Raw genomic sequence first — 19,573 nt, 5'->3', positions numbered from 1 at the left:
CATTTGGTCTCCTCCTCTGCGTGCTTGGGGAAGCCATGAATCAAAATCAGCCAAAAAGAAATCACAAGATTCAATATGTACAAGAATATAATGTGCTGTTTGAATTCATTTTATTATCAACAGTGTTATAAATGTGTACTGAAACATTTTCAAAGCTATAGAACATGTGCTTGTTTCACAACAACACATGAGCTCATCTTAACTTTACAGAGAGGGACAGAGTCCGACACTGAGTGGCATGCTAACTCAATCTGGGGAGAACATGAAGGTAAATTGTCACCCTGAAGCCAGCTCAGATCAAATGGATTCATCCTCCATGAACCTTTATTTTTCCTGAAACTTTTATTCAAACTTTCATGGCAACAGATCAAATAGTTGTATTTACGTATGTCAATCCGAACCAAAGAGATCGACCAACTGTCTGATGTTGCTGTCCCCAGGGTCACAAACATGCAGCGACTGAAATGATTAGCTGTCATGGGTGTAACCAACAGTACAAGTGATGATGCCAGGACAGTGTTAGCAGATAATGGGAAACTGGTTAGGGATGTAAGGAAGTCAACCTTGGATTAAAGCTGTTTAAAAAAATCATGTCTTCAGTTTGAGAGTCTGATCTTTGTCTATTTGCATCCCCTTCTCCTCTGTGTGTTTGAGACCCGTCAGCACCACAGTCACCGGATTGCTGGCTGGTGGAGCCCTGTGATCCACCACGGAGAAGACTTTCATGGTGGTGTAGGTGAAGAGAGAACTCAGCTCACGGGCCTTCACCTTGTAAGTCAACAGCTGAACCAGCTCCCGGCGGAAGCGGCGGCTGACCATGCAGTAGAGCAGGAAGTTGGTTGTAGAGTTGAGGTTCTGCAGCATGTTGGCCACGTCTCCGGCCACATTAATGGGAAGGCTGTAGTCATTCCTGTTGAAGTTCTCATCATTGTACTTGGTCCTCAGTATGCAGTATGTGACGAATCGAGGAAGGCTGAGCACGACAAAAGCTATGGACACAGTGCTCAGTAGCAGAATAGTTCTCTTCAATGTACCCCTGGTGCTCCTGCCATATATGGTGCGCTGCTCCTCCTTGGTGAAGAGGTTGCTGGCCCGGCACAGATGGTACCCAATGAGATAGTTGAAGATGATGACTAACACAATGGGGATTCCTCCAGAGAGGAAGGTAGCAAGCCAGACTATAACAGTGGAATAAGTCTGACTGCGGTAACGACACCGAGGCAGTGTCACGTTCTGCCCGTCCACCGTTAAGTTCACAGGTTTGACGATGTTAATCCAGCCCATTGGCACAGACGCCAAGTGGGACACCAGCACAATTGCCATACAGATCAATTTAGTGACCCAGGACTGGGAGAAGTGCTGTTTGGCAGCTGTGCTGCTGAGGACAAGGAAGCGCTCAATAGTGAATACCACCACTATCCAAGACGAGCTGTAAAGAGAGCCATACTGTAGGAATCCCAGAATACCACACCAAGGGTAGGAGTGCCAGAAGGGCTGCAGCATCCAAAAAGTGAGAGTCAGATCAATGAGGATAACCCACACCAGGTAGAAGGTGTCCACAATGGCCAGACAACTCAGATAAATGATGGCTGAGTTTGACATCCCACATTTACGGAAGCAGATCATATAGAATGTGAAGAGGTTTGCTGGAGGGGAAACAAGAAGAAAAAAATATAGAATTAAAAATGATTGAATCATTTTTTTAGAGCTGCATCATTTTTTCCACCAAACAAGCTGAATTACATCATATGGTATAGACCCAGCACCTTTAGTCCGTAATATCATCTCTGATGAGAACAGCCAAGCAGCTGTAATTCTGTCTGACATGCAAGGCTGACTTAACTGAAGTAAAAACAATCAGCTAAAAGCAACCAGAGGGAAATTCTTTCTGGGTTTGAAACTCATCAAACTCTTCATTTATCATTCCTAATGATCCCATTCAAATCTTCCTCAGCACAGTCTTCATACACAGTTAGTGGTTAGAAGCCAGTTCCCACATGTTTCAATGGGCAAATAAAGGCTGTGCTCTGTTCAAAGGCCAGAAGGGATACATAACCCCTCCAGCGAGCTCTGGGTCTGCCACAGGTTCTCTTCCCAGGTGGGCAGGGAGAACCACTTCATCTTACTTATCATGATGTGGAGAAGCAGCGGACTCTCATTCCGGCTGCTTCACACTCAGCTCATGGAGTCAGCCCCTCCAAATCTGAGGCCAAGGTTCTCATCCAGAAAAGGGTGGTGCTTCATCCAGATCTGGAGTGGGTCTTAGCCTCAAGCAGAGGAGTTTAAATATCTCCGGTGCACGCTGAAGGTCCTGGCTTGGAGAAGCCAACAGGACCACATCATCTGCAAAAAGCAGATATAACCCTGAGGTTCCCAAACCAGACACCCTCCTCTTGCAGACTGTGTCCAGATCCTACCCATGAGATCAGATACAGGTTTGGGTCAGCTCTGGTGGAGTAGACGCACTGTAAATGAGCTCGACTTTGTATAAAGGACGTGCACACTGCTGCTGCCGATGTTACAACTTAGTGAACTTAGTTAAAAACAACAACTTACCCACAATAGTAACTACATTATCCTATAGTATCCTACACTTCCTCATTATCCCCCACAGAACCCCTCAAGGGACATGGCTGTAAACCTTCTCCCAGTCCATTAAACACAGCGAATGATCAGACACCCATAACCCCCCCCAGTAAGGGGTAAGGGTAAAGATCTGGTCCACTGTTCCAAGACTTGGACAAAAACAGGCTTAAATACCATCTACTCTAGATATGAGATGTCACATTTAATTGAGTTATTTAGTCATAATCAGATTATAAGATTATATTTAGCTGAACCTTAGTGACCCTGATGAAACTTTAAACCAAACAATTAACACATCACAAACCTGGAATACCCATGATGCAAAGTAATGGGTAGTAGATCTTCTGAACAGTGATGAAGATGGTGATGCTGACTCCCTCCATGATTCATTCACCGCTCACATGCAATACCTGCAACAAAGCCACTGGAAACCCACGGGACAGATACTGGTGAGGAGCTACTGCTGGCGTGATTTCACTGCTGGATTTATGCAGAGGACAAGGGCATCATTTCAAATTCTAAGTGAGGAAATGAACAAGCTGTAAGCTGGGGTACTAATGTGTTTGCACTCGATTTTTTTTGTTTAAGCCTGCGCGCAGAGATTAGCCTGTGACTAAGCAGTGACTCACAGAGCTTGATTTGGCTAATGTATTGAACTGTATAATCCAGCTGATGGTCCACAGCAAATACAGGGTGGATGCTACCTTAGTATCACACATGAAAAGTAAGCCGTGCAAATTTCTTTCTTTTTCTTTTTAGTCTACCAGGAAAATGTGTGTCCTGTGTTACATATGAACAGTGTTGTGTTTATCACCCAGAGCTCTGTTTACCCCTTTAAAGTACCGTCCTCAGCAGCCCACCAATTATCTGAAGAAATACAGACGACATGAAATCAACAGAGGAGTTCCATTGCTACTTTCTTCTTCTAAAATGGATAGAATCAGACCTACCTGATGTCTATGAGACCTTTGCTCTGTACTCCCTGTAGCTGTAAAGGTGGCATAAAGGGGACTTCGACACAGGTGCATCCCAGCTCGTTATGGCTCCACAAGGACAAGGCTTTGATGATATGAAGGAGGGACCATCTCAAGCTGGTGCTTCTATCCAGACTCAGGAGGGGGAGTCACACCACCTGACATATAACTGATGTGAAGGCGTTGCTCCCAAACACTAACTGCTGATAGCACCAAATCAGACTGAATGAATGACTGAATGAATGACTGAATGAATGAATTTTATTGTCATGATAATGCACAAGGTACAATGAAACTGTGACTGAAGGGAATTGAGGTGCATGTGTCTCAGATTGTTTGCTGTATGTTTGGGAAGAGAACCCGTCAGCCAGACACAAGGAGACCATTGCTGGAATGATTTGTAAAAAGTATTCTTCATGATACAGGCTTACGTTTCTTTGTCCTCTGGGCACCAGGAACTGAAAACAAAAGTTACACGAATGAAGAGGGGAAAAAAAGCCACAATAAACCAGCTGGAACGACAACAGCAATAATGGTGGTGTGATACTGCAGAGCTGTCAAGCCATAATGTTTTCTGGGTTTTTGTGTCTTACAAACGTAACACCTCTGCAGCCCTAATGTTAAGAAAGACCGTACAGTGTGGCTCATTTTGTTCTCCTTTGTCAAAATCGAATAAATTTCAACTGTAAAAATTTGAAGAGGTTAATGGTTAATGGATCTTACCAATAAATTACAGTTTTCTTAGGCAGGAAATGTCCAGATGTTACAGCTGAGACAGAGGGAGATGATGAAAAAAAATATTTAGGCATAAGTGGAGAAAATTATCCATTTGCCATATTGACAGTCTGTTCAGAAGCACACTAGCTTCTCTGTGAGCTAAACGCTAATAACAGCCTGGAAATGCTTTGGAATTTGTTTAGCATCAGAGCAGCTCCATTGGCATCACACACACACACACACACACACACACACACACACACAGGGGGAAATTTAAAAAAAGGTGCCCTCTCCTCTTTTGCTACAGAAACCAGTTCCTGTTGTGCAAGTAACTGTCAGTAACTCCCACCTTCACAAATTCACAAACACACTCACCTGAACCCAAGATGAAAAAACCTTCCCTACCTGTCCGGCCTTAACCCCCAAAGACTTCAAGTAAGATGAAAGACATTTATACTCCTTCCTTTCGTAGCCGCATTGTGACACTACATTTGATCTGATCCAAAGATTTATTATGGAATAGAAAGTGCATATACTAAAAAATAACAACTTACTTCTCAAATAAGATGGATCATCTGGAAGCTTTCATGGTTCCAGGATCATTACATTGTTGAACATTCATGTAGGTGAAAAGCATTGGCTGTGTGTTGGTGTCAAGCTGAAGTCTGACTGGAGACAGCTGGAGGAATCCCAGAGAATGGGCTTTGATTTAAAGGCCGTCATTACTGCAGCATGGCTGAAGTCTTTGTTTACGACCAGAAAAATGGTTTTCTTCCAACTTTCATTTGATCCAGTTTTCTTGTGTTTTTCAGTAAAACAATTGGCTGTGGGAAGCCTGTGAGCGATTTTAAGGAATAAAAAAACAACCCTAACCCAATGAAGGGGTTGGGAGATCCAAACCTGCTTTCCAAAATGTCTCCACATCAAAATGAGCCATTTGTTTTTTAGTGATGTCTTTTAAAATGTGCTTTTCACTGCAGTATGCCACATAAGAAAGCCCACCAAAGGGTGCTTTTATTGGCACACAAACACACACACACACACACTCTCTCTCTCACACACACACACACACACGCCAGTTACTCTTGGAAAGAGTGTAAAATGTTTATTGTTTTTTTCTGAATTCCAAATGTCAAAAATCACTGAATTAACAAAACAAGTAATGTTAAAAAAGAAAATGAAAGATACAAAGGAGGGAGGTTAGCAACACATAAAATGATTTTGCTGTACAACTGAAAAATGAAAGTGGCCATGAGACTATCTGCATGAATCCCAGATCAGCTCAGTCAGTTCAGTCAGTCCCACATCAACACTGCTTCAACTGCTGCCTGAATGTCCCCAGAGCTTTCCTCAACACACACACCCTTCCAGAACAACAACACAGCAGGTAAAACCAGGACTGAATACAGGTGTGTTAGTAAAACAGAAAGGAGGAAGTGGCTCAGGAGGGAAGCTGCTCTGGGATCGGCTGCTCTGTGATCGGCTGCTCTGTGATCGGCTGCTCTGGGATCGGCTGCTCTGGGATCGGCTGCTCTGGGATCGGCTGCTCTGGGATCGGCTGCTCTGGGAACGGTTGCTCTGGGATCGGCTGCTCAGTAGGGAAGCTGCTCTGGGAACGGTTGCTCTGGGATCGGCTGCTCAGGAGGGAAGCTGCTCTGGGAACGGTTGCTCTGGGATCGGCTGCTCAGTAGGGAAGCTGCTCTGGGATCGGCTGCACTGGGATCGGCTGCTCAGGAGGGAAGCTGCTCTGGGATCGGCTGCTCTGGGACCGGCTGCTCTGGGACCGGCTGCTCAGTAGGGAAGCTGCTCTGGGACCGGCTGCTCTGGGATCGGCTGCTCTGGGAACGGTTGCTCTGGGACCGGCTGCTCTGGGAACGGTTGCTCTGGGATCAACTGCTCAGGAGGGAAGCTGCTCTGGGATCGGCTGCTCTGGGAACTGTTGCTCTGGGATCGGCTGCTCAGGAGGGAAGCTGCTCTGGGATCGGTTGCTCTGGGAACGGTTGCTCTGGGATCGGCTGCTCAGGAGGGAAGCTGCTCTGGGAACTGTTGCTCTGGGATCGGCTGCTCAGGAGGGAAGCTGCTCTGGGATCGGTTGCTCTGGGAACGGTTGCTCTGGGAACGGTTGCTCTGGGATCGGCTGCTCAGGAGGGAAGCTGCTCTGGGATCGGCTGCTCAGGAGGGAAGCTGCTCTGGGATCGGCTGCTCTGGGACCGGCTGCTCAGTAGGGAAGCTGCTCTGGGATCGGCTGCTCTGGGAACGGTTACTCTGGGAACGGCTGCTCTGGGACCGGCTGCTCTGGGACCGGCTGCTCTGGGACCGGCTGCTCTGGGACCGGTTGCTCTGGGATCGGCTGCTCAGGAGGGAAGCTGCTCTGGGACCGGCTGCTCTGGGATCGGCTGCTCTGGGAACGGTTGCTCTGGGATCGGCTGCTCAGGAGGGAAGCTGCTCTGGGATCGGCTGCTCTGGGATCGGCTGCTCTGGGATCGGCTGCTCTGGGATCGGCTGCTCTGGGATCGGCTGCTCTGGGACCGGTTGCTCTGGGATCGGCTGCTCAGGAGGGAAGCTGCTCTGGGATCGGCTGCTCTGGGACCGGCTGCTCAGTAGGGAAGCTGCTCTGGGACCGGCTGCTCTGGGATCGGCTGCTCTGGGAACCTCAGAGGTCTTCTCAGGACATGCAGGAAATGAGCTGGAGGAGCCACAGTGGCATCTGACACACATGCCTTCCTAAATAAACTCCACACACACCAACTGCCTGAATGTCCCCAGAGCTTTCCTCAACACACACACCCTTCCAGAACAACAACACAGCAGGTAAAACCAGGACTGAATACAGGTGTGTTAGTAAAACAGAAAGGAGGAAGTGGCTCAGGAGGGAAGCTGCTCTGGGATCGGCTGCTCTGTGATCGGCTGCTCTGTGATCGGCTGCTCTGGGATCGGCTGCTTTGGGAATGGTTGCTCTGGGATCGGCTGCTCAGTAGGGAAGCTGCTCTGGGTACGGTTGCTCTGGGATCGGCTGCTCAGTAGGGAAGCTGCTCTGGGAACGGTTGCTCTGGGATCGGCTGCTCAGTAGGGAAGCTGCTCTGGGATCGGTTGCTCTGGGAACGGCTGCTCTGGGACCGGCTGCTCTGGGACCGGCTGCTCTGGGACCGGCTGCTCTGGGACCGGTTGCTCTGGGATCGGCTGCTCAGGAGGGAAGCTGCTCTGGGACCGGCTGCTCTGGGATCGGCTGCTCTGGGAACGGTTGCTCTGGGATCGGCTGCTCAGGAGGGAAGCTGCTCTGGGATCGGTTGCTCTGGGAACGGTTGCTCTGGGATTGGCTGCTCAGGAGGGAAGCTGCTCTGGGATCGGCTGCTCTGGGATCGGCTGCTCTGGGATCGGCTGCTCTGGGATCAGTTGCTCTGGGAACCTCAGAGGTCTTCTCAGGACATGCAGGAAATGAGCTGGAGGAGCCACAGTGGCATCTGACACACATGCCTTCCTAAATAAACTCCACACACACCAACTGCCTGAATGTCCCCAGAGCTTTCCTCAACACACACACCCTTCCAGAACAACAACACAGCAGGTAAAACCAGGACTGAATACAGGTGTGTTAGTAAAACAGAAAGGAGGAAGTGGCTCAGGAGGGAAGCTGCTCTGGGATCGGCTGCTCTGTGATCGGCTGCTCTGGGAATGGTTGCTCTGGGATCGGCTGCTCAGTAGGGAAGCTGCTCTGGGAACGGTTGCTCTGGGATCGGCTGCTCTGGGAACGGTTGCTCTGGGATCGGCTGCTCAGTAGGGAAGCTGCTCTGGGAACGGTTGCTCTGGGATCGGCTGCTCAGTAGGGAAGCTGCTCTGGGATCGGCTGCTCTGGGATCGGCTGCTCTGGGATCGGCTGCTCAGGAGGGAAGCTGCTCTGGGAGCGGCTGCTTCGGGAATCGTCTGCTCTGGGATCGGCTGCTCAGGAGGGAAGCTGCTCTGGGATCGGCTGCTCTGGGATCGGCTGCTCAGTAGGGAAGCTGCTCTGGGACCGGCTGCTCTGGGACCGGCTGCTCAGGAGGGAAGCTGCTCTGGGATCGGCTGCTCTGGGACCGGCTGCTCAGTAGGGAAGCTGCTCTGGGACCGGCTGCTCTGGGATCGGCTGCTCTGGGAACGGTTGCTCTGGGAACGGCTGCTCTGGGACCGGCTGCTCAGGAGGGAAGCTGCTCTGGGACCGGCTGCTCAGGAGGGAAGCTGCTCTGGGACCGGCTGCTCTGGGATCGGCTGCTCTGGGAACGGTTGCTCTGGGATCGGCTGCTCAGGAGGGAAGCTGCTCTGGGATCGGTTGCTCTGGGAACGGTTGCTCTGGGATCGGCTGCTCTGGGATCGGCTGCTCTGGGATCGGCTGCTCTGGGAGCCTCAGAGGTCTTCTCAGGACATGCAGGAAATGAGCTGGAGGAGCCACAGTGGCATCTGACACACATGCCTTCCTAAATAAACTCCACACACACCAACTGCCTGAATGTCCCCAGAGCTTTCCTCAACACACACACCAACTCCAGGGAGACGAACGTTCTTCCACCTGAACGAGCTGAAAGAAGCCAGGAGGACATGTGCAAAATCCTTACATGCTCGTCTGTGATCTCCACAAATGTGACCAAAGATTTATTAAAGAAGCAGCAGCAGCAGCCTAACAACCTGCTGTAGGGAAGCTTTGGGGTGGGGGGGCAGAAAGAATGAAGACAAGAAGCTGGTGAGGGGCTCCATCATGCTTGTTGGAGGATCCCTCTGCAAAAATCAGCAGTAAAACAATGACCTGGCGAGTTTTCTTCCACATTATGAAAAATAAGAAAAGATATATTGAGGCCTCCAATTGAATGTAGAAAATAAAACAGGAGCTCAGGGTCCATGCACAGAGGAAGTGTCTGCTCAGGTGCTCCACTCTTTTTATCCTTAATATCATTTGTGTGACGGAGAAAATAAAATCTTGAACAGAAGCATCTAAAACAAACTCATCTTATTTACAGTGAATATTTCATTGCATTCGCACAACTCCGGTGGACTCTGCTCATCCTCCAGCTGAAAGCATCGCTCATCATCATGTCTGCGGAGTCCAGACATCAGCGTCAGAGACCACCCTGTTCAGGGGGGACTGAAATGCTCGAGCTCAGCTGGGGAAGCTGATCCTTAAAAACCAAAAGGCCTGGATATTTTCAGTATGTTTGTTTCTACATTTTTCTGTCAGCACTTTTTGGGCGAGTCCTGTCCCACCCTCAGCCCACCCTGAGCCCACCCTGAGCCCAGGAACCGGGGTGGGGGGTTTACAGATTATCCCCAGGCTGGTACTGTGGCTCGGTGGCTGTGAAGTAGTCCTCCAAGAAGGCCTGCAGGTACTCGAAAGTGGGCCTCTCCTCTGCATCCTTCTTCCAGCACTGCAGCATCAGCTCATGTAGCGAGATGGGGCAGTCCTGGGGGCAGGGCATCCTGTACCCCCGCTCCACCTGCTCAAGCACCTCACGGTTGTTCATACCTGAAAATCAGATGTACACACACAGTGGGTCAGAGCACCCAGGGGCTGCTGAACTGACAGCCTGACAGCTCCATGGAGACACACCGATTTATTCCTGATGACAAACACACACATCTGTGGAATACTATAGCCGCTTTCGGACTGTAGGAACCTTTGGCAGTTCTAATAACCTTTTAATCCGCGGGGCCGTTTTCTCCCGTGTTCGGACATACAGGAACTCGGGGCTTTCTCCCTTAGTTCCTATAACTATTTAGCTCCTTCTCCGAGGTCGGGTCTTTTCATAGTTCTTATAGAACTAATCTAACGGAGGTGTGTGGTGGTCGGTAGCTAGGCCCCATGTCATGCTATCACGGCTGAAATGTTTCCTCATACGACACAGACACAACCGGCGGGTGTTTAATAAGTTAAACTTACACTGGTCTCATTTGTCTGCAGCGCTCTGCTCTCCTTTCTTCCTTCATGAAATGAAAAAGTATCGTCTCCTGACTCTCTGTGAGCTCTTCCAGCCTCGATATTAGACGCCTGATGTGATTGTCCATGATTAATATCACCATCATGCAGACCATAAACACGGTGGCCTCCCCGCTCTCCATATTAGCTTCTTGGTGGTGTTTTTTCTTCTCTAATTACTTTTACCGTTTTGTTTTGTTTTTGAATGTAGCGCAAAACGGCTAACGGCTAACACGTCCCTATCAGGTCCCGACTCATGTGCGAATGCAGACTGAAACAGAAGGACAGTTATCAGAACGAAATTCGAGTAGGATAGTTCTGATAACTACGTTCCTATAACTAGTCTGTCCGAAAGCGGCTAATGAGTTCTAACACCTAAACTCAGTGGGGAGCAGCCAGGATCTGAAAACGTTTTGGTCTAAATTACACCTCTGAATCATCAAGGAGCAGAAGTTAGTGCTCAGGAATAAGTCAGTTTGGATTGCATTCATCTCCAAGCTGCTTGCTCAGCTCAGTGTGTGCTAAAGCTGCTCCTCTGGTTAAACCTGTGGGCCCCTCCCTGCATGTGGAACCGCACGTGGCCCCCTCCCTGCATGTGGAACCGCACGTGGCCCCCTCCCTGCATGTGGAACCGCACGTGGCCCCCTCCCTGCATGTGGAACCGCCCGTGGCCCCCTCCCTGCATGTAGAACCGCCCGTGGCCCCCTGTCTCCACAGGCCAGCCGAAGCAGCTGAGGGTTATCTCTCATTGTGGCCACCCAGGCAGAAAGCAGCCTTTTACCCCCATAAACAGCAGAAGGGCCGCCTGCTGTCACAGTGAAAGCCCCCTGTGTACTCTGTGTGTACTCTGTGTGTACTCTGTGTGTACTCTGTGTGTACTCTGTGTGTACTCTCTGCTTATCAGGCCACTTAATCAGACAGTCAATATCTGGAGCTGTTTTTCACCCTTTCACCCCCCTCACCTGGGTACGGCACCCGGCCCTTGGTCACCAGCTCCGTCAACAGGATGCCAAACGACCACACGTCTGACTTGATGGTGAACTTCCCGTACAGCGCAGCCTCTGGAGCGGTCCACTTGATGGGGAACTTTGCACCTGAGGGAGCAGGGAGACCACAGCAGCATGAAGAAAGGAAGATTTTCTGTCAGGGTTCTACAAAGTCTGGCTGAGAAATCCCATTTCAAATAAATACATGAAAGAACTGTGTGAAACTAACCTTTAAAAGCTTTTTTTTTTTTTTTAATCTCATATAATGTGTTTGTACAGAAAGCAAAGACAGAAAGGCTTCAGCTGTGTTTGAGACCCTCTGAAACCTTAGGCTGAGTGAAGTGGAACATCAAGCGGAGATCAGCCCTACGTGTGCAGCAAAGTGACTTCATCTGTGAAAAGGTGTGCTCCAGCCAACGAGCAGGGAGAGGATATTTACAGTGCAGTGGGCGTGAACACATCCTGAACCTGACGTTAGCAGCACTGCTGGCAGTAGTGTTGCGCGGGCCGATGATTTTTACGGCCCGCCCCAACCCGACCCATCACGCAGCCAACCCAGCCCGCCCGACCCGAAAGATTACACAATGATTTTTAACCCGACCCCACCCGACCCGCTTAAAAAAAAAAATTAAATGAATAAGTATTTATTTATGTAGGCCTATTAAACACAAATGAACTGTCTGCGGCCGCGCAAGGGGGTGCGTAATGTCATAGGCTGCCAAAAGCTGCGCGCATTCACCCTTAATTTCCCTTGCATCAATACAGTTGCTACTCTAAAGTCTTGACCGCAGCACATCCATCTGACGATTATGGTTGTAATTCCACTTTTCGTTGCCACATCAGACACCCAAGCTCTGTGCATGTCATATGAATTTAGAGAGAGAGAGCTTCACGTGAGTAGGCTGCCTGTTTGCTTGCATTCTGCGGTGTTCAGCATTGGTGCTGTGCGCAGGGGGAGAGAGAGCAAGTACACAAGTGCAGACGCTGTCGATTGGCATTCTGCTGTCTCGGATGTGCGTAGGTGTGATTTTAACGGTGTAATTATGATGTCTGTGATCTGACCCGACCCGACCGCAACCCGTGGATTCTAAGAAAATAATGGCCCGACCCCACCCGGCCCGCGGGCTAGCCCGAGGGTCCCGTCGGGCTCGGGCCGGCCCGCGCATCACTAGCTGGCAGGCTTTCAGTTTGAGTGGAAATAAATGCATTGTCCTTCTTTCAGTCCCAGCTGGTGTTGATGTCCCACTACAATGGTGACTGCTAAGCTTTTTAATACAAGGTGAACTCTCTGATGCCTCCTCGGGAGCTTTCATGCACATGTCAGCTGTTGTCATGACAACTGAAAGCTTTAAAACAAGTCAAACTTATTTTCAAACTTCCAATGAATGAAAATGGCATCAACTTCCTGCTGTTTACTGCTTATGGTAATACAAGTCCAGCCCTGAAACAGCCTTTATTCAGTCTGACCATCAGGCTGCTGCTGTCTGATCTTAGGTTACTTTCCTTTCCAGCAGAAAAGCCTGTTATTATCTTCTCTCTGTTCCTGTGCAGCAGTGAGTTATTATTTGGAGCTGATCGAGGTCTCGCTGACTGCTCATTTTTTAAAATCTCTTAGAGAGTTTCTCTTCCTTCCCGGTAATGTAGTTAGACAACACATGAGTGCGTGAGAAGCGAGCGTGAAACCCACCTTGCCGAGCCGTGTATTCATTGTCCTCGATTAACCTGGCCAGGCCAAAGTCGGCGATCTTGCACACCAGGTTGTCCCCCACCAGGATGTTGGCGGAGCGCAGGTCTCTGTGGATGTAGTTCATCCTCTCGATGTAGGCCATGCCTGCTGCCACCTGAAGCACAGCACAGAGCCACACAGAGCTGACTCCAGTCCTGCTCTATACAAGGCTTTTCTCTAGTTCCATCAAAGTATTGCTGAATGTTGTCTGGCAACACCGTGCATGAGCCCAGCCTTCATCATTCACATTCCCGGGCCTGATTAATCCCTGCAGATACCAAGGTGGAACCAAGTCATTGTTTTGCAAGTCACAAGTTAGTCTCAAGTCTTTGCCCTCAAGTCCCGAGTCAAGACCGATAAGTCTCAAGTCACGTCCCAAGTCCTACCATTTCAGTTTCGAGTCCTTTTAACAACAGAGAAATAATATTTCCACAGATCATGTATGCTTTTAAGATCTGTATTTATTTATCAAATCTTTTTTTGCAAGAACATTGCTCAGACACATTTGAAATAAACAAATGCAAATGTAATTTCCTCATAAAGTGCAGACATTGTATTTCCACAGCTTATTGCACTATAATTAGTTGCACAGCAGTTTCTGTCCTGTATCGTTTTAACTTTTTACCTTTTCAAACATGTCAAAACTTTATAAAATATATCCTCTCTCCTCCAAAAATATCTGCACTCTATTAATCTGCCCTAACTCTTCCAAAGTGTTAATCTTCATCACAAAATATCCTCAGTTGTGCAAAACAGTCTTTTTAGTTTTCAGGGGGGAGGGGGGAAATGAACATGACAATGAACAGGGATGTGCTTTTCTATAACACTAAGAACGCTTTCGAGAAACGCGATCTTCTTTTACAGCGCTCTTAACGCTCTTCTTAGCGCTAAGAAGGTTTCGGGAAACCTGGCCAATATTTGTACTGTTTTACCTTGCCATCAAACTAGCCTGCTATATAGCTAACAATTGAGTTACTTAGCCGATAAATTAGTGTTGGCTTTCATTCAAACTTACCGTTCTTTGTGCAACTTCAAATGTCGAACGAAGTTGGAAGTTGTCGCGTCTGTCTGTAATCTTCGACCCGCATGTTTTACGCACTGCAATTCGTTTTTTGTTGACCACCTCATAGATTTTATACCCAAACGAAACTATTGGTATCATTTTTGCCTACTGGCATGTTGTTCTCTGTCCTCTTCATTGGTTGTCCTGTAATTTGATTAGTTGGATGCTGTCAGATCAAAACAACGTGGATCTAATTTGATTGGATAGTGTGCCGACAGCGCGCCGGCTCTCTCACACGCACACAGAAGCACACGTGCAAATAGAGATAGAGCCAGAATGTCAAAATACTTTTTAATCTTTGGGTTTGGGGAAAGTAGCAAGTCTTTTCAAGTAAAAAGGATCAAGTCCAAGTGAAATCACGAGTCACTGATGTTAAAGTCCAAGTCGAGTTACAAGTCTTTTTAGATTTTGTCAAGTCAAGTCTAAAGTCATCAAATTCATGACTCGAGTCTGACTCGAGTCTAAGTCACATGACTCGAGTCCACACCTCTGGATACCACACGTCAAAAACCCCGCCTGGTTTCAAGACAGCTTCACCATAATCTTCTCTTTTCGAAGGGAAATAAAAGCCAACCAACAGGAAGAAGAGAAAACACTGGACTGCAGAGCTCAGAGAGCAAACATTATGTCCAGCAAAGGCTGTTTGGCTCTGTCAGAAAAGTTAGCAGACAGCACTTTAGAAATCTTTTTTTTTTCTTTTTGAAATCAACTTGTTATTGATTCCATTCAACATTTAACATCTAACACACATGTTTTCCACACATACAGATCATGCAAATACTTTCCCCAGGGATCATAAACATTAGTAGTATACTACAGATGAGTACATCCTCATTTTCATTCCCCTCACACTCAGACATCTAAAGGTTCGGCTGGTTAAATGGAAGCCTAACCTGCAGCCGGTCTGCCTGGGATAGGCTGCCACACTCTTTCTGGGGATCAAGGATTTCTCGGGTGTGATTCGTTTGCTTTGCACTACTTGAATGTGTCCTACTTTGTGGCATATTGTGCCTGCTCCAGTGATTGTTGAATGAGCATGATAGCATTGCGTCCGTCAGAGGAAGTTGGAGCAGTGGTTGATTTCTATGGTAAAACAAGTGAAAGAAGTGCTGTGGAACTCCCTTTAACAACACGGTGACATGCTTGAGTGAGTTTGGATTAACAGCAAATGATCAAAAGAGAAGCTATCATTATTACAGCCCCTGCAGCTGGTGCAACTGAAGGAAATATCACATCACAGTATACCTGCGCTGCCATGTCCACCAGGTTGGGCAGCTTCAGAGCTCGTCCCTCTCCGTCCTTCAAGAAGTCCAGCAGGCTTCCTGCAGAGCACCCAAATGGGTTGGAATGTTAGTCCACATGCAGAAAACACAGCCACTCATTCAGTCTTTACAGACTGATAATAATTCTTGAAAGTGAAGGTCAGAGTCATCAGCTGTCATGGCTCCATGTCAGCAACAGCAGGGAGTTCAGACTGAAGCCTGTGATGATCACCATAACAACTTCATTCAGCAGATATTTCAAACCTACTCACTAACTAAGCAGACAGGATGCAGCAGGCTGTGCATGTGACGCACACACTCGTGCACATCAGTGTCTGTTCATGCACACCCAAAGCTTTCTGCACTTCCCTTTCTAAAAGCATTGTTCTGAAGGTCTTAGTGATCCTCAGCCTCTTCCTCATACAGAGCAGTTACCGTTATGATGCCTCGGTTTGAATGTGCAAAACACATCTAAAACACATCAGCAAATAAATCAGCATATAAAGAGCGCCACAAACGCTTCATTTCTGCTCCGACAAAGGACCAACAAAGAGGACAAAACTGAAAAGGTGTCAACAAGGGGACGCACTGGGGATCAGAGTGGGGGACAACCACTCCACCACTGTCCGCTGTGATGTCCACTGACCGCTCTACTTAAGTTAAAGCAGTGTAGAAAACCCTTTCAAATACAGAACTCTCCTATTTTCTCTCCTTTTCTTCCCGAAAACCTAACAGATACTTTTTTTATTTTTTTAAATATGCAGCTATTCTAATGGTGGGTTGTGGTGCATTTCAGCCACAAATGTCTGGACTCAAGGTCAGATAAGCCAAAGATCTGCATGCTGCCGGCTCAGGCCAGCCGGCGGATCCACAGGATCCACAGTTATTCCACAGGAGATGAGATGTGTTTAAGCCCCTGTTTGAAGTCCTCTCATGTAACCGAGTAAAACACACCTCTGTGTTATTTGCCTTTGATCTCCTTAAATAACACTAATACCAACTGACGTAACTGAGGCTGCATTGACAAAATGCAAAAAGTAAAAAGCTAAAGTGCGTTTCCATGGCAACCTGGGACATGACTCTGTAATTGACCTTACAGCACCATAATGATCAGAGTTTGGAGGTTGCTTCAAATCTGGGGAACCTCAGTTTGTACAGAGCAGACAGAGAATCTCTCCCTTTTAATCTCATCACATGGTGAGTACATACATCTGTAAAAATAGGTGCAGGTTATAGCTGTTAGTACTATGTGGTTGACTCGAGCCTTATTTAATCCTACAGTATTATTAATATCTTGTTTAGACTTTTCATGCTATTTCCTGTCCTCCGCCTGCTGTAACGGTTCCATTTACTGGCTGCTGGACAGAGAAAGGGTGATTAAGCTGACATGTAAATTCAGCTATCAGATTTAGATTCAAATAGATTGTTGCATCTCTCGAACAGAAACAAAGACGGTGCAGAAGGAATGCAGAAATGTAGCGAGCTGAGCTAGCATTGTGAACCTGCCAGCGGGAGCTTCAGGCCTCAGCTCTCTGAGGAGAAAGGTCAAGTCCAAGCTTTAGCTCCCGCACAGCTGCCCAGTAGGCGGTGGTGCGGTGAACAGTGCCGTCTTACATGGCTGCTTCTGGGTCTTACAACTTCTGATGAACAGTCGAAGAAGAATGTTTCCTCTTTAATAAAACACAAGCAGCATTGCACAGGGCTGCATTTTGGAATGACAAAAAGAGGAAAAAACCCAAAGAAGCTTTTGATAAGTGTAAATGTGTGTGACTCCACCTTTGCCCATGTACTCTGTGACGATGTAAATGGGCTCCTCGGACACCACGGCGTAAAGCTGCACCAGCTTATCGTGGCGGAGCTTCTTCATGATCTGAGCCTCCTCCAGGAAGGACTCCGGGGACATGGTGCCAGGCTTCAGTGTCTTCACCGCCACTTTAGTGGTGCCGTTCCACGTTCCTGGTGCACGCACACACACACACACACACACACACACACACACACACACACACACACACACACACACACAGGCATCAGAACAGCAGGAACAGCAGGAACAACACTTCATATTTAAATGATGTCATTTCAAAGCCAGAGCCGACAGCCCTGCGGTGGGACCCGAGGACATGGCCAGTAGGGGAAGGGTCTCGCTTTGAAATGACGAGGAGGTAAACATGCATCACAGAATGAGACTGGGAGTCAATGTGAGTACTCATTGAGATCTAATTCTTTGTGCTGAGACTGGACTGAAGAAGAATTAACTGGCTAAAAGCTTTAGAGAGAACCTTGCTTGGAAATGGATTAGCTGTTTAAGAGATATTCTTAGGGTGCCACAATGGGAGCAGATAACTGGAACTGACTGGAACACATGGCTCCACCGCCAATGTGCACCGTCTGCAGGAACAGTGTCAAAGCACATAACAGGATATGTAATTAGTCCCAGAAAGTAGTACTCCACTAATCTCATTGTGTGAGTCAGACATGCAGGAATATTAGTGGTTCCCAAAGAGGAGGGCACAGCTCATCAGCCAACGGTCAGACTACGAATGTTTGAGGCCTTAACTCTAGAGTAGGCTCAGGGATCAGGGCAGACTTGTGCGGTGGTGCAACTGTGCCACACCTGGGGTAAAAAAGAGCCGGGGGCTGAGGGGATCTGGGAGAACCCGTTAGCCGTCCAGCGGGAACACGACATGCATACAAACAAATGTTTCAAGAACAGGGTGATGATTTGGTCATGATCTGAGACGGCAGGAAAGGATCAGGATTTTCTCCCCCAGCATGTTTCCAAAAGGATCAGTGATCAGAGGCTTTCCTTCTTTGGAAGTAGCCTGGCTTACTGCAGAAACTGACTGTTACATCAGAAATGTGTCATCATAACATGTCTATCTGTGTTTGTATCACATTTCCTTCATGAAGGCAAATTTAAAACTTCCACACCTAAATGCTGGGAAGGCATCTGGTAACAATTTAAATGGGGTTTCCTTACCATAAAACACATCAGCAAAACATCCCGTCCCCAGCTTTACATCCAACTTAAGTGCGTCTCTGCAGATCTCCCAGGCATCATGACTCAAGCCCACAGTGTCAGGGATGTAGTTCACACACACGCCCGTTAAATTAAAGCACAAACCATCCGCACTCTCTACAGGGGGAGGGAAGGCACACAGGGTTAACTGTTAGGGAGAGGATCATGCACTGAGGCGCACATGGATGGAGGCCATCTTTCCTCTGAGAGCAGAGTCTCCTGACACACTGGATATCATTTGGGATGACTGTTGGAGGCAGTAGTCAGGTACCTGGGGTACTGCTGCATCCTTAAAATAGGAATTCTATTGATCCTATTTGCTCCCTGGACAGATACTATCCCCAACGTTTGGAGTGTATCTGGTGTCTCTGCCCCCATCCATGTGACCTCAACCTCTGGAGGCGACTGGATCCGTACCCATCCAGACCTCCCCAAACTGCCCGTTCCCGAGCCGCTTGATCAGCTGAAGCGACTCTCTTGGGATCTCCCATACATCTTTGGTTTTGACAGACAGGTCGGCGAGGCGAGGCATCCCTTTGTGGCAGGGAACCACCAAGCGACAGCAGAGACCCGCCGCTCGCTCTGCACACGCCACACAGCAACACAGAGACATGTACTGAGAGTTAGCATAGCACCCTGCGGGGGAGAGAAGAAAGCCTGAGAGCGACACAGAGCGTCCGGATCATCAGATCAGCCGTGGTGCTGCTGCTCATACAGACCTCTGCACAAAGGAAAAAGCCTACGGGGAAGCAGAATGATGCAGACGGGCTGTGACAGTTCCTACACCTAAACTCACACCAGCTGGAGTCCATGAAAACAACAAGTACATCAAACGTGTTAGGTTAAAAAGGAGAAGTGGAAAGTTTGAGAAAAAAGCCTGATGAGGTAATCAGGACAGTTCGACTTCAAAGCAACAAATAAACGAGCATCACTACAAGTCTCTGCTCCGACTCACTGTGTCCTACATATGCTTCATGCTTTATGATGATGACAGCAGTTTATGTTCCTGCAGGTAAAATACATCTGTAGTTAGGTCAAACATGAAGCTGGAACACGATGAGCAGCATTATCAACATCTCCGGCTTTACTCTGGAGAAAGCACTTCTATTTGTCCAGGATTGATTAAAGCAGTGGATTAGTGTCGAGCGTCCGCTGGTCCCTTCATGCTGATGTCTAAAAAAACATCCCCACGCACCACTGATAAGGCCCTGACGTGTTTGCACAGAGCAGTAAAGACATGATAAAGGCCTCATCTCTCCCAGGGGGCCGAACAACAGCCTGTCACCTGGAGCCTGGGCT

General features: G+C 48.1%; 2 protein-coding genes across 7 annotated transcripts in view; both read right to left on the bottom strand.

Moving 5' to 3' along the window:
* Nucleotides 1-94: 94 nt before the first annotated feature.
* On the bottom strand, nucleotides 95-5,305 carry LOC142374879 (putative G-protein coupled receptor 139). The gene is made up of 2 exons (XM_075458742.1): nucleotides 2,891-5,305; nucleotides 95-1,646 (listed from the first exon to the last, which is right to left on the bottom strand). The coding sequence occupies exons 1-2, from the start codon at nucleotides 2,967-2,969 to the stop codon at nucleotides 589-591; spliced, it is 1,137 nt and encodes a 378-aa protein (XP_075314857.1). The 5' UTR covers nucleotides 2,970-5,305; the 3' UTR covers nucleotides 95-588.
* Nucleotides 5,306-5,367: 62 nt separating this feature from the next.
* The window catches only part of fynb (FYN proto-oncogene, Src family tyrosine kinase b), a 79,183-nt gene continuing 64,977 nt past the window's right edge, over nucleotides 5,368-19,573 (bottom strand). For 2 of the 6 annotated variants that reach the window (XM_075458736.1, XM_075458737.1), the window contains exons 8-13: nucleotides 18,692-18,856; nucleotides 17,029-17,208; nucleotides 15,236-15,312; nucleotides 12,889-13,042; nucleotides 11,178-11,309; nucleotides 5,368-9,765 (exon numbers count right to left, since the gene is read on the bottom strand). In XM_075458736.1, coding sequence (XP_075314851.1) covers nucleotides 9,557-9,765; nucleotides 11,178-11,309; nucleotides 12,889-13,042; nucleotides 15,236-15,312; nucleotides 17,029-17,208; nucleotides 18,692-18,856 — 917 coding nt within the window. In that variant the 3' untranslated portion in view covers nucleotides 5,368-9,556. Of the gene's footprint in view, nucleotides 9,766-11,177; nucleotides 11,310-12,888; nucleotides 13,043-15,235; nucleotides 15,313-17,028; nucleotides 17,209-18,235; nucleotides 18,392-18,691; nucleotides 18,857-19,573 lie in introns of all 6 variants that reach the window. The other 4 variants (XR_012768828.1, XR_012768829.1, XM_075458738.1 and 1 more) reach the window with 4 other exon arrangements.

Source organism: Odontesthes bonariensis, chromosome 24 (genome assembly GCF_027942865.1).
Source record: "Odontesthes bonariensis isolate fOdoBon6 chromosome 24, fOdoBon6.hap1, whole genome shotgun sequence".
Taxonomy (NCBI): domain Eukaryota; kingdom Metazoa; phylum Chordata; class Actinopteri; order Atheriniformes; family Atherinopsidae; genus Odontesthes; species Odontesthes bonariensis.
Note: the sequence above shows the minus strand (reverse complement) of the source record. Positions and strands in the feature narration are given on the sequence as shown.

Bases quoted from the DNA above. Each gene is read 5' to 3' on its own strand.
- LOC142374879 (XM_075458742.1), bottom strand. From the start codon at position 2,969: ATGGAGGGAGTCAGCATCACCATCTTCATCACTGTTCAGAAGATCTAC. The intron at 1,647-2,890 runs GTTTGTGATGTG...TTTCCCCTCCAG, and splicing joins TTGCATCATGGGTATTCCAG to CAAACCTCTTCACATTCTAT.